At 44.6% G+C, this 13,963-nt stretch overlaps 1 protein-coding gene across 1 annotated transcript in view; it reads left to right on the forward strand.

The window, feature by feature from the left end:
• Positions 1 to 13,963, forward strand: part of RAB43 (RAB43, member RAS oncogene family) — a 32,851-nt gene extending 18,888 nt beyond the window's left edge. Inside the window, exons 2-3 of the mRNA XM_088482475.1 lie at positions 1,659 to 1,842; positions 12,938 to 13,963. Of these exons, the coding sequence (XP_088338601.1) occupies positions 1,659 to 1,842; positions 12,938 to 13,191 (438 nt within the window). The 3' untranslated portion in view covers positions 13,192 to 13,963. The remainder of the gene's footprint in view (positions 1 to 1,658; positions 1,843 to 12,937) is intronic.

Genomic DNA, 13,963 nt, shown 5'->3' on the forward strand with positions numbered 1-13,963 from the left:
CCTGAAGGTGTTCTCCCGTTTTCATATTATCCAGCAGATTGTGGTCCTTTCTTTTCATGTTGAGAATCAGGAGGACCCTTAGTCGTCTTTAACAGTTTTTGGACATCTGGCCTGATTCACAGTTGTTCGTGTGTTGCACAGTTGCAGGGAAGCGCTGTGCAATACAGTACAACTAATATGCTAATGCCGCAGAAGGCATCTAGTACAAACGGACGCCTCCTGGCCGCATTGCAGATCCGAGGGTTGCATTCTAAGACACAGCATTGATCTTCTGCGAGGCCTTCGGCAATCTGAGGAACCCTGGGGTTACTCTGATTGCCCCTAGCAGCTCCATAGCAGAGGCCTGGAAGTCTGCGTCAGAAGATGCAGACTCTGGCAAGCATACAAAATGGGGGTGAAACATTCTTGTTTTTCCTGGTCCCAGACGCCGCCTCCCAAACGTGACATGGGGAATTGCGAGTGATCTCGCAGAGGGAGACCTGCACATGCGCAGATCTCACACAATCAGGAATAGTACACAAACAACTGAATTCGTGTTCTCTGCATTTGTTGACAGATCTAAGGATTTTTGTCACGCAGACATTGTTTGTGCTCTACTCTATTGTCAAGCAGGTTTGGCCTGTCTACAAGCATACAAATGCCCATTGGATTAGAGCAGTCATCTTAGTCTGACTCTTCTGCTAATCTGCCTGTTACAGATTCTGTGACTGCTCATACTGGTTGGTATGGACCTGCTGGCTGTGGTGCTTCAGCGGAGCAGCTTTGTAGGGCTGCCACTTGGTCCTCAGCACACGCCCTTATCCGATTCTATCACTTTGATCGCTTCAGCTCTAAGGACACTAGTTTTGGGTGAAGGATCCTACATACAGTTCAGGGGCGTTCCTTCCCTCAGTGGACAGGTTTGTGGCATTCCCATTATTTTTCCAGTCACCCATGGCTGAAAGAGAGAACAGTATCTCTGTTCTTACCTGATAAATCCATTTCTCTGATGCCATGGGGGACAACTGCCTGTCCTAGGGGGGGGGCTTATAGGGGAGGAGGAGTATGAGCTGTCTGAAAGTTAACTCCTAGTGCTCAGACTCCTTCAGCAGCAGCTCTACCCCATTCTCTCTCCAGTGTCCCTAATGGCTGAAAAAGGAACATATATATCAGGCATGAACCAAAATCCTGTTTTAATTTTTTTCAGTATCCATAAAAATCAACTTAAATTGTGTGTTTGTCCTAATGGACCTACCTTTTGATGTACAGGTTGAGTCTCCCATATCCAAATATTCCGAAATGCGGAATATTTTTGGTATGACTGAGAATGTGAAACCTTTGCTTTCTGATGGTTCAATGTACACAAACTTGTTTTAAAGCACAATTTCATTAAAATACAGTATACAATAACCTTCAGGCTGTGTGTATAAGGTGTATATAGAACATAAATGCATTCTGTGTTTAGTTTTGGGTACTATACCCAAGATATTTCATTATAGTATGCAAATATTCCAAAATACGAAATAATCCGATATCCAAAATACCCCTCGTCCCGAGCATTTTGGATATGGGAGACTCAACCTGTAATACTATATAGTGTCCTGCAGATAGCATCCATACTGTAAATGCAGAAGAATGGTGGTTGTACATTACAGATGTTGTGTTTTTCTGTCCCTCAGTTGCAGATCTGGGACACTGCTGGACAGGAACGTTTTCGTACTATTACACAGAGTTACTACAGAAGCGCGAATGGTGCCATCATTGCCTACGACATTACTAAGAAGAAATCATTTGGTTCCATTCCTCGCTGGATAGAGGATGTCAAGAAGTATGCTGGCTCCAACATTGTGCAGCTGCTGATTGGTGTGTTTAAAATGTACCTATTCATTAGTTACTGAGCACTAGACCTGATATTGTGTCATCAGTCTGTTTGTTTATTTGTTGCCATGGGATACAATAGATCTGCTTTTCCCCTCCATTGGCTAGAACTGTATCTTTAGAGTAAATAAGACCAGCCTAATATTAATGTTTGAAAAGTACAGAAGATCTATATAGATATATAATCAGTAGGAAAAAAATGATGGGGCTGTTCTGGGTCCGTTTAGGTTTTCTTAGTGCACTTGCTTCAGGGCTGAGTGTACACAAATACATGTGATGCAGATTTGTACACACTTCAGTTGTTTGCAGCTGAAAGGGTAAAACAATGTGGTAACATGACATTCTCACATAGGGCTGCGGACTATATATAGTTGTGCGTATGCATAATTAGGCCTGTTTTCAAACTGATCTTTTTGCACCAGGAATAAATCACACTGATAATGATGATGGCTGTGAAGACCAGCACAGGATAAGTGTAGTCCAGCTAGAGATGTATACAGACGAATCCATCTAGTTCAGTGCATGCATTGCCAACAGCTATTACTTCTGACTTGGGTTAAATTCTGTATCAGGCTCTAATAGCAAAGATGTATATACAAGCTTGTCTGAAGGTGGAATGTACTAATGAACTTGCTTTTCTTTGGAAGGTTGTAACCCTCATATGTCCCACAGAAGAATCTGCCACCCAGACAGGTGTGCACAGAGAACAATCAAATTGTCTGGGTCTAGACAACAATATAGTTTTGTTACCTGACTGTGATAACTATCTGACACCTGCTATGAAGGCAGTTGGAAACCTATTAAGAAACAGGTTATTTATTGACTAAGCAAAGAATGGGCATAAGGGCTGTGCATGCAATGCTGATCTGGTCACATTATGATAGAATAGCTTCCCTAGTTATTGTTAGTAGTTTGTAAAATGTTTAAATAAAAGTGTATATATGTAGTGGTAATAAGGCACTCATACGTTTTTTTTTTTCATATTTTCTTACAACATGAAGTAGGCAATTTTTTACAATGGATCATCAGAAAATAGTTAAAATAAAAAAAAAAAAAGCTTTTTCTTGATTTAATTGAGAACAAACATAACAATTTGTTACACAGGCATTCACCCTTTTTGCTAAAAGTAAGATTTATCTGACTCAACCCTGGAGCAATGCAGTGTGTTTAGAGGTCACAATGATTACAGACTACCTACATACAGTTGAAAGGCTTCTGTTGATCTCACAATACAGCGGTCAGACCTTTTGATAAATATCCCTTGAAAAAATGGTCTAGTACTTTCTAAGGAATCGGTATGAAACGGCCGGCAGTTCGATGCCCGACAGCTGATCAGATTGCGGCAGCCCAAAAGCGCTGGAAATCCTGATTGTCTTAAGGTAAATAATCACTAACCTGACCCTCCTTAGGGGTGCCTAACCCTAATCCCCCCGCTGCCTACACCTAAGTGGGGGGGGTTGCCTAACCCTAAGTCCCCCCTGGGTGCGCTAAACCTAAAACGGCTGTCCTTCGATCGGGATGCCGGGCGCCTGGCTCCCGGCGTCGGGAAAATGACAGGCATCTAGATATAGATCCCTGTCATTTAACCCACGCCGGGATAAAGCAGTCGGGATCCTGTCAGCCGGTTTCCTGATTGCATCCCCTTTCTAAAACACAAAATGGACAGGTTATGGCAAACTGAATTGGTCTTATAAGGCACACTCCCAACTGTGAGCAGAGCATTCATGCAGGAAGTGCAGGGGCAGATGTGGACAAACCTGTCGTTTTGTGACACATGGAAGATAAGTCCCAGCATATCGTATTAGCTGGGTGTGCATGCTGGGGATTGTAGATTCAGGACACCCGAAGAGCCGAAGGTTGTTCAGGGCTCTGGGGCAAAAAAAAAAAATATCCCTGATACTATGCACCTGATGTGGCTAAATAAAAACATTAAATCTCAGTCCCACAAATGATGTGGAGAAATGTCTTTGACAAAGAAGGATTTGGTTTAGAGAGATTTCAGGGTGAAATGCTAAAACCACATGTTTGTTTGTTTGTTTTTTGAACCCCCATGATTATAGGTGTGGTTTTGTATTTAATTATTTTTTTCAGAACTGTACATTTTGGGGCATATCTAATTGGGGGTAAGAACAGCAAAAATGCTGCAGGTGCGGGATTTTTGAAATATAAATTAGGTACATTTTTTTTTTCTTGCACCTCCAGAGCAAGTCTGACTTTTCCTAAAATCATTAATTTTAGGAAAAATCAGTGGGACTTGTTCTGGGACCCCAGCGTCACCCCCTCTGAGGACTAATTAAGCAATTGGAAGTTTCCAATTAACTTACTTACCTTCGGCAGCGCTGTCTTCTACATCCAGCATCGGGTGTGTAGCAGCACTATGTGTCAGTGTTTGCAAGAGTGTGTCCCCCCCAAGTGTATGTATGCCCCCCTGTCATGGGTGCTGGGAGAACTACATCTCCCTGCAGCCCCCTCCCCAGTGAGAAGATGGAGGGGAGACCACAGGGCAGGGTAAGAGTCATTTTTTTTTTTTCTTTTTACGCAGCGTGGGGTTTTCTGAGCTAAAAACCCAATGACCACTTTTTTTTTTAATTGGATACTGCGTGTAGCAGGAGTGCGCATATCTGCGGTAATCCAAAATTGAGGGTGAGTTTTTTTCCTTGCTAAACCTCGCACCCAATTGAATATGCCCCATAGTCTGTAAAATGAGAGATATGGTAAGAACTTACCCTTGTTATCTCTCTTTCTTCGAAGTCCACAGGGTTGACCTTGGGGTACAGGTTAGGAACCAAATCCAGGCACCACGCATATAAAGTTTTAGCTCCCAGGATGCACTGGGTCCACTCTCCCTATAACCCCACCCCCAATCCAGAGGCACCTCCGTTTGTAAGTAGCCAAAGGAGGAAAGAGAGAGAACTGTAACACAGCCCATATGAAGCATTGTGCGTCAGGGTGGGTGGCCTGTGGCCCTATGAACTTCGAAGAAAGAGATAACGGGTAAGTTATTACCATATCTCATTTTCTTCTTCAGGGTCCACAGGGTTGACCTTGGGGATGTCCCAAAGCAGTCCAATTAAGGGTGGGGATGCTCCTGCGCTCTGAGAGGAGAATCCAGCACCCAAAGGATGCATCATGAGAGGCAAAGGTATCCAATACATAGAACCTTAGAAAGGTCTGTACAGAAGACCACGTGGCCACCTTGCAAGGCTGAACAGCCGAGGCGCCACAGCGAGCCCCCCAAAGCCCGAGTAGAATAAGAATCAACAGAAGCCAAAACAGAAAGGCCTTCCTGTGTGCAGGCCCCTGAGATAGTCGTACGAAGCCATCTAGCCCATGATTGTTTATTGGCCAGCCATCCTTTCCTGTGAAATCCATAGAGCACAAATAAGGAGTCTGATTTCCGGAAGGAACTGGTACGGTCCATGTAAATCCTGAGAGCCCGGACCACAGTCAATGCGGCCCCACCAGCCGAGAGGACTGATGACTGAAATGTCGGTACAATAAGTCCCTGAATAATATGGAACTTAAAAACCACTTTAGGAGGAAACACAGGGCCAGTGCAACTCTCAGCCCTGTCTTGGTGAAATTTCCAGAAGAGGGAGCCACATGAGAACGCTCCCAATTCCGACACTCTCCAGGCAGATGCAAACGCCATAAGAAAGAGTCTAAGCTATAAACCACATGAGGGCTATCAAAACTAGTGGTTCAAATGGAGGCCCCCTGGAGGGCACAAAGAACTGCCAAATCCCAAAGAGCCCCTAGGGGAGATAAAGGGAGGTAGAATCCAAAGAACACCCTGAAGGAAGGTCTGGACATCAGTGAGTGGAGCAATTCTACATATGAACCATACTGACAGTGCAGAAACCCGCACTTTCAGGGAGGCCAGGCGGAGGGCTAGACCCAATTAAGTTGGAAGGAATGCCAGAACTCTGGAAATCCTAAACACTTATGGTATGATACCTGTAGCTATGATCCTCAAGAAATATGTATGCCACACTCCGTGGTAGATCCCAGCAGAAGCTGGCTTACGTGCTCTAAACATCCCGATGATGACAGAGCCAGAGAATCCTTTGGACCACAATAGGGATGCAGTCAAAGACAGACGATCCAAGGAAAGGCAAGGACCCTGAGACAACAGGTCTAGACGCTGAGGCGGCAGGAATGGAGTGTCGATGGAGAGATTGCGAAAATCTAAGTACCAGTGACTTCTGGGTCAATCTAGAGGCACCAACAGGACAGTACCTCAGTCTCGATTGAACTTCTAAAGAACTCTAGGAAGAAGGGAGTCCGGAAGAAACCGGTATGCAAATTGGAATGTCCACCTCACTGACAATGCGTCACCGAAGGTTGCTTCGGTATCTCTAGTTCTGGACCCTAACACCGGCAGTGTGTGATAGTCAGGAAGCCCTGAGGACCACCTCTGGGAGGCTCCATCTGCTCACTAGAAGTTGAAACCTTTCTTGGTGAAGAGACCAGTCCCCGGGATGCATGTCGTGACGGCTGAGAAAGACCCGGCATGAACACTGCAGAGATGGTCGGGATGTGACCTTTGGTCCATGTATGAATGTGTGACACTTCTGTTGTTGCTGCCCAACTTCAAGTGTCTCCTAGATGTAAGCCACTGTTGTGACATAGTCGGACTGAACCTTTACAGGTTTACCGCGAAGTATGTGTTAGGCGGGAGTGAGGGCCCTAAGACACCTCGAAGTTCCAATAAGTTGATTGGCAGGGTTGAATTGACCAACGGCCCTGAAAGGAGTGCAGACTGGTCACTGCGCCCCAGAGACTGGCATCCGTAAGGATTACCCAGTCCGGGATCCAAAAAGGGGCGACCCTCTGTTCGATGAGATGGCCATAGCCACCCAGATAGATACAGATGCACCTCAGGAGAGAGCATCATCGTCTGAACATTGATCAGAAGGAGAAACCCGTTCCACCTGGAGAGGATCAGTTTTTTGCAAAGGCCTTGAATAGAATTGAGCATATTCCACCATTCCGAAGGTAGACACGATTGATTCCTGAACCCGCATTACTGAGTGTAAGGACCCTCGTCGACTGTGGAGACATCTGCACACTTGCAGTTGAAGAGTGGAGATCTTGTCTGATGTCAGAAGGATTCTCTGATTCTAAGAATCCAGCAGGGCTCCTAGATCACAGGTTCTCAAACGCTGTCCTCAGGACCCCAAACAGTGCATGTTTTCCAGATCTCCTCACAGAATCACAAGTGAGATAAGTAGCTCCACCTGTGGATCTTTTAAAATGTTTCCGTGAGTAATGACTACACCTGTGCACCTGCTGGGTGACCTGGAAAATGTGAACTCTGTGGGGTCCTGAACACAAAGTTTGAGAACCCCTGTCCTAGATGAATCATACCCTGTGAGGAATTCAGGGAGGACTTTTTCCCAGTTGATTAACCATTTGCGCTTGTGAAGGAACGCAATGGTTAACTGGAAATGGCTTTGAAGTACCCTGGTGATCCTGCTAAGAGCAGGAGGCCATCCAGATACAGGAGCAGTCTGATACCCTGAGCAGGTGGGCTGTCATAAAAGCCATAAATCTAGTAAACCCTGGTGGGGCTGTGGACAGTCCAAAAGGCTGAGCCTGAAAATTGGAAGTGTTGCTGTGGCACAGCAAACCTGAGAGAATGCTGATGAGAGTGCTCTATAGGTACCTGAAGGTTCATGTCCTGAATATCCAGCGATACCATAAAGCCCCCAGGTTCCATAGCTCGGATAATGTAGCGTAGGGGTTCCCTCCTGAACCTAGGCACCTTTAAGAATTGGTTCAGGGATTTGAGATTGAGGATAGACCAATGAGGACCATTCTGCCTCTGAACCAGAAAGTAAGTAGAACAACAACCAGTCCCTCGCTGAAATAGTGGGGCTGGCATAATCACCCCTGCTTACGGCAAGGACTGTATATCTTTCTGGATTTGTAAGGCCTTGCTCAGGTCTGAAGAAGGGCCTGTGTAGCAAAACAGGTGAGGAAGCAGTCTGAGCAACGAGGGCGTACATGTGAGAGACCCCACCTCTTAGCCAAGCATCCGTGGTGGTTTGACACCAGCACTGGGCGAACTGAAAAAGATCCCCCAGATGAAGGCCTGTCCCATCAGGCTGAAGGTTTATCCTCAGGTTTAGAAGCAGGGCGTCTAGCGTTCCAGGTCTGCTTGGTTCCAGGTATGGCGGCCTTCGCGGAGGCCGAAAGCCTAGGAAAAGACTGGCCTTTAGGCGGAAATGCTGTTTGTGATACTGCCAACGTTGCTACAATCTTGTCAAGGACAGGGCCAAACAAGATCTCCCCATTATAGGGTAATCCATTTTAAAGCCTATCTTGGAGTCCACCTGTGCCTTCCATGAGCGCAGCCATAGGAGTATGGCGGCAAAACCCTGGAGGTTAGGAGACTGGCATCCCATGTTGTTACTCCAACATAGGAAACTGCATTTTGAATGTGAGCAGCAAAAGACATCTGATCCCCAGAAGCTTTTGAGGGAAAAAGGTCTACAAATGCATCAGCCCATCTCTCAATAGCTCTTGCATTAGCCACCCATGCGATAGCCATGGTTGGACGGACAACAGCCCCTGAAAGCAAGTATATTGATTTCAGGCAAAGCTACCACCTACCTATTAGTAGAATCAGTCAGAGCAGGGGATGGGAGGCATAGTAGCGCTCTTAATCAAACAAGTAACATGAGAATCCTCCCGCAGGTGGTGATTCCTATTACTTGCAATGACCCTCAGGGAATTGGTAACAAGAGGCCAAACGTTTTTGTGATACCTCTTATCTGGCGATTACCAGACCTCCACCATGTGATTCACCCACTGGTCAGAGAGGGGGAAAACAGCCGAAGACAGTTTAATGCTTAAACTGAGGGTGATGTGATTTAGGTGCAGGTTCGACATCCTCTATAATTAGGATGGACAGCCGCCAGCACCAAAGCAGGGGGATATTAATGCTTGATTTAGGCTCCCCCTCGTGTGAAAGGAATAGGAGTCAGATGATAGTCAGCCAAGGGAAAAAGGGATAATGTATCTGAGTTAGACAGCAGTGCAGACTGAGGAAACATCACAGGGCGTTTATTACGCCTTCTTGGGTTTTTTAGAAACTACATCCACCCAAGGTGGCTGTTGTGGTAACCCCTGCAAGGGAAATGAGACTGTTGTGGTACCTGAGGGAATTGCATGTACTATGTAAAACCCTGGTAGGGTGCAACAGTCTGTGTCACAGGGGTAAACTGTGAGATACCCTGAGAGGGAAGGGTAGCATGTTGAGGGAACCGCAAGTGGGTTACAACTATGGGGGCCGCCAGGCGATCCGCAATGGAGTCCAAGGTCTTGAGAAAAAAAAACGACCAAGGGGGGTCCTTTAAGGGGCCCAGCACCTGATACATAACCCTTCCTGCCAAATCCTCCTTACTCACACCTGCCGCACATGACTTGCAGGATAGCAAAAATGGGTGCAGTATCATGCTCCATTTCCTAGTCAGACATATCTGACTAACAGTCATTGTGGAAATATCAAGCAGCGCTATACTGGTTCTGACTGGCGCTAGGATTAGCTGCAGGGACCCACTATCACCATATGCAACACACAGTTCCACCTAAAATATGGCAGCACGCAACAGTATGTAACTAACCTCACAAATATATATATATGAGGTCTCGGAACCATCCTAAGTACACCTGTATTAGGGCAGATTGTAAAGAAAGTGATAGATATACACTGACAGTTGAGAGAAAGAGCATAGACAGTCAGCGCTAGCATAAGTCACATACAATGCAGAAACATATATATATACAGTCAGGTGCATAAATATTGGGACATTGACAGAATTTTCATATTTTGGCCTCTATTCACCACCACAATGGCTTTGCAATGAAACAAACAAGATGTGCTTTAACTGCAGACTTTCAGATTTAATTTGAGGGTAATTACATCCAAATCAGGTGAACGGTGTAGGAATTACAACGGTTTCTATATGTGCCTCCCACTTTTTAAGGGGCCAAAAGTAATGGGACTATCAACTCAAAAGCTATTTCACGGACAGGTGTGGGCTATTCCCTCGTTATTTCATTATCAATTAAGCAGGTAAAAGGTCTGGAGTTGATTCTAGGTGTGACATTTGGAATCAGTTGCTGTCGACTCTCAATATGAGATCCAAAGAGCTGTCACTATCAGTGAAGCAAGCCATCATTAGGCTGAAAAATCAAAACAAACCCATCAGAGAGATAGCAAAAACATTAGGTGTGGCCAAATCAACTGTTTGGAACATTCTTAAACAGAAAGAACGCACCTGAGAGCTCAGCAACACCAAAAGACCCGGAAGACCACGGAAAACAACTGTGGTGGATGACAGAAGAATTATTTCCCTGGTGAAGTAAAACCCCTTTACAACAGTTGGCCAAATCAAGAACACTCTCCAGGAGGTAGGTGTATATGTGTCAAAGTCAACAATCAAGAGAAGACTTCACAAGAGTGAATATAGAGGGTTTGCCGCAAGATGTAAACCATTTGTGAGCCACAAAAACAGGAAGACCAGATTAGAGTTTGCCAAACAACATCTAAAAAAGCCATTACAGTTCTGGAACAACATCCTATGGACAGATGAGACAAAGATCAACTTGTACCAGAGTGATGGGAAGAGAAGAGAAGGAAAGGAACTGCTCATGATCCAAAACATACCACCTCATCAGTGAAGCATGGTGGTGGTAGTGTCATGGCGTGGGCATGTATGGCTGCAAATGGAACTGGTTCCCTTGTATTTATTGATGATGTGACTGCTGATAAAAGCAGCAGAATGAATTCTGAAGTGTTTCGGGCAATATTATATGCTCATATTCAGTCCAATGCTTCAGAACTCATTGGATGGCACTTCACAGTGCAGATGGACAATGACCCGAAGCATACTGCAAAAGCAACCAAAGAGTTTTTTAAGGCTAAAAAGTGGAATGTTATGCAATGGCCAAGTCAATCCCCTGACCTGAATCCGATTGAGCATGCATTTCACTTGATGAAGACAAAACTGAAGGGAAAATGCCCCAAGAACAAGCAGGAACTGAAGACATTTGCAGTAGAGGCCTGGCAGAGCATCACCAGGGATGAAACCCAGCGTCTGGTGATGTCTATGCGTTCCAGACTTCAGGCTGTAACTGCCTGCAAAGGATTTGCAACAAAGTATTAAAAAGTGAAAGTTAGATTTAGGATTGTTTAGTTTGTCCCCTTAAAAAGTGGGAGGCACATATAGAAACCGTTGTAATTCCTACGCCGTTCACCTGATTTGGATGTAATTACCCTCAAATTAAATCTGAAAGTCTGCAGTTAAAGCACATCTTGTTTGTTTCATTTCAAAGCCACTGTGGTGGTGAATAGAGTCCAATATGAAAATTCTGTCAATGTCCCAATATTTATGCACCTGACTGTATATACATAAACATTACATATAATTATATATAAACATTACATATAATATACTGCAAATGGCACTACAATCAGCTGCCCAGATTCAGTGTCTGGGGAGGCTATAGCGCTGTGTACACTGACCCAATAGGTGGACTGGACCAAACGCTGACCTAGGAGATCTGCGATGCACCACAGAGTAAAATGGCCGTCGGAGACCTCAGAGAAAGCAGCTCAGCAAAGCCAGACCTTAGACTGGAAAAGCGCGGTGAGGGGAGGAGCCACTGTAACAGGGAAGGCTGCCTCCCCTGGCCGGCTATTAACCCCAAGGGACGCCTGCTCCCGCTGCCGAACTTTAAGTCCCTGGTGGTCTATTATGGGGGGGGGGGGGGGGGGTCCCGCCGAGGTCCCCAGATCTGTACTGGCGTCTCAGCGCCGGCGGGGTGACGGAGCGGCAGCACAGATATCCAATGGACCAAGCATGAAATACATGATATACCTCTTGTGTAGAATTATGGTTATTAAAGTGCTCTCTGACGCTGGTTATGTAATGAATAGTCCTTGTACTGTACATTATAATTATTACCAGTATATAGCGCACACATTCTGCAGTACTTTACAGAATATTTGACCTTTCACGGCAGTCCCTGCCCTCATAGGAGTTTACAATCTATGTTCACTATCACATGCACACACGCATGTTGCGAGACAATTAACCTACCAGTATATTTTTGGAGTGCCCAGAGGAAACCCATGCAAGCACAGGGAGAATATACAAACTCCACACGGGTAGGCCATGGTAGGAATCAAACCCACGACATCAGTGCTGAGAGGCAGTAATGCTAACCATTACACTGTCTGTGCTGCTAATATCCACTTTATATTATCTTTGTAAAAGATATATATTTAATCAGTGAAAATGAAACCCAGCATACTCAAAAGCTTAGTCGCCCTCTACTGCCTTCAAATATCCATCCAATGACAAACATCGACACAGATCGGGCAGCTTGTAAGTCAAGTCTGACCTGTATCAAACACTGCGGCTCTCCTGCCACGCAGAGCTCTCATGCCGCTAAGGAGATCACAATGGCTAATTTATTCACTCCCATGAAAGGACATTTAAACGGCCAGACACGCCTGCGCACCCAGATACCTCCCCTGAACGCCGTCACTCACTTTGCAAGTGAATACTCTGTGCGTGTGCGGCGAACATGCTGGCGCAATGGCAAACAATCACTCAATCTGCGTAAATATCAGCATTGCATACTGTACATCTCTGAATTAGGCCTATACAAATCAGGACAGTACAGATATTTAGACATTTGGCAACTATCTATACAGAATAATTGTTCATAACATTCACAAATAGACAAAGGTTTCCGAATAAAAGGAAGAACTTTATTACATGCCCGTGTCTGTAGTCACAACGCACTAAACAAAAGCTTAATATCTCTTACTGGAAAATGACTTTGTGGCTAGTCAACAGGTCTGAGTCTAGAACTGAAGCTGCCTTAGGCTCTGTAATGAGAATGTAATACATTAGTGAATGTAGACGTCTAATTAGACTTGCATTATTTTTGCTTGAAGGTAGGGTGTAGGTAAAAAAAAAAACAACACATTAGAAATGTACATACTGTCCTCAGGGTATGTCTAAGGTCCACCATCTAACATCAGCATCTTACCCCACAGGAAACAAGTCTGATATGCACGAGTTTCGTGAAGTCCAGCTAGAAGAAGCTGAAACCCTGGCGAAACATTATGACATCATCAGCGCCATTGAGACATCCGCCAAGGATTCCAGTAATGTGGAAGAGGCTTTTGTGAAGATGGCCACTGAGCTGATGATGAGGCATGGCGGGCCAGTATTCAGTGAAAAATCCACAGACAGCATAAAACTTGACAGCAAGGACATGGCTGGAGACTCCTGGAGCTGTGCCTGTTGATGAATGCTTTCATTAGCATATTATAGGTAGCTAATTCTATAATTGCCTGAAATTAGTATGGCTATAGATTGTGTCATCAGGTTATTGGCGCTCCAGTTGTTGTACTACCTCTCCCAGCATGTTGCATTTTATGCTGCGAGTTGTAGTTCAGCCACAGCATGGAGATACTGGCTAACTGAGCAACTTTTTTTTTTTTTTTATTATTCAAAGCACTACCTGAATATTTAAGTTATCTAGACAACAGAAGGGGACCAACAAGTGAAAATGTTGTGGAACCGGCTTCCACAACTGAGTTATGCAGAGCCTGGTAATCCTGTGTGCTTTAGCTGTACAACACCGAATGCCTTTTAGTCACTGGTTTGCTCTGAAAGTTCAGAACTCTAGTTGATTCTTTAAAATTCCACATGATTAATAACTTTCTTGTATACCATCATTCTGGGATGTGGCAGTCAGCCACAGAAACTACTCGTAGGACCACCTGCATTTTGCAGACTTTTTTTCTAAACTTTGTAAAATTTTTAAGTTTTTTTTTTTTTTCTCATGCCCAATACTCTGGCTTATTCTATGGAGAAATTCCAGAATTTGTAAAACATTTGGGGAGATGTACAGAACATTTCAAGACTGGGAATAATGTGCAATGTCTTAATTACATAATATCACTCAACATTTCAGAAAATTGGACATGTTACGTTGGAAGTGTTTTATTTCTTCTCTTAAATAGATATATATTTATCACCAGCAAATGAATTTGAAATAAATAATTTTAAATTAA

The sequence above is a fragment of the Taudactylus pleione genome, unplaced genomic scaffold (genome assembly GCF_031769625.1).
Source record: "Taudactylus pleione unplaced genomic scaffold, aTauple2 ptg000289l, whole genome shotgun sequence".
Classification (NCBI taxonomy): Eukaryota; Metazoa; Chordata; class Amphibia; order Anura; family Myobatrachidae; genus Taudactylus; species Taudactylus pleione.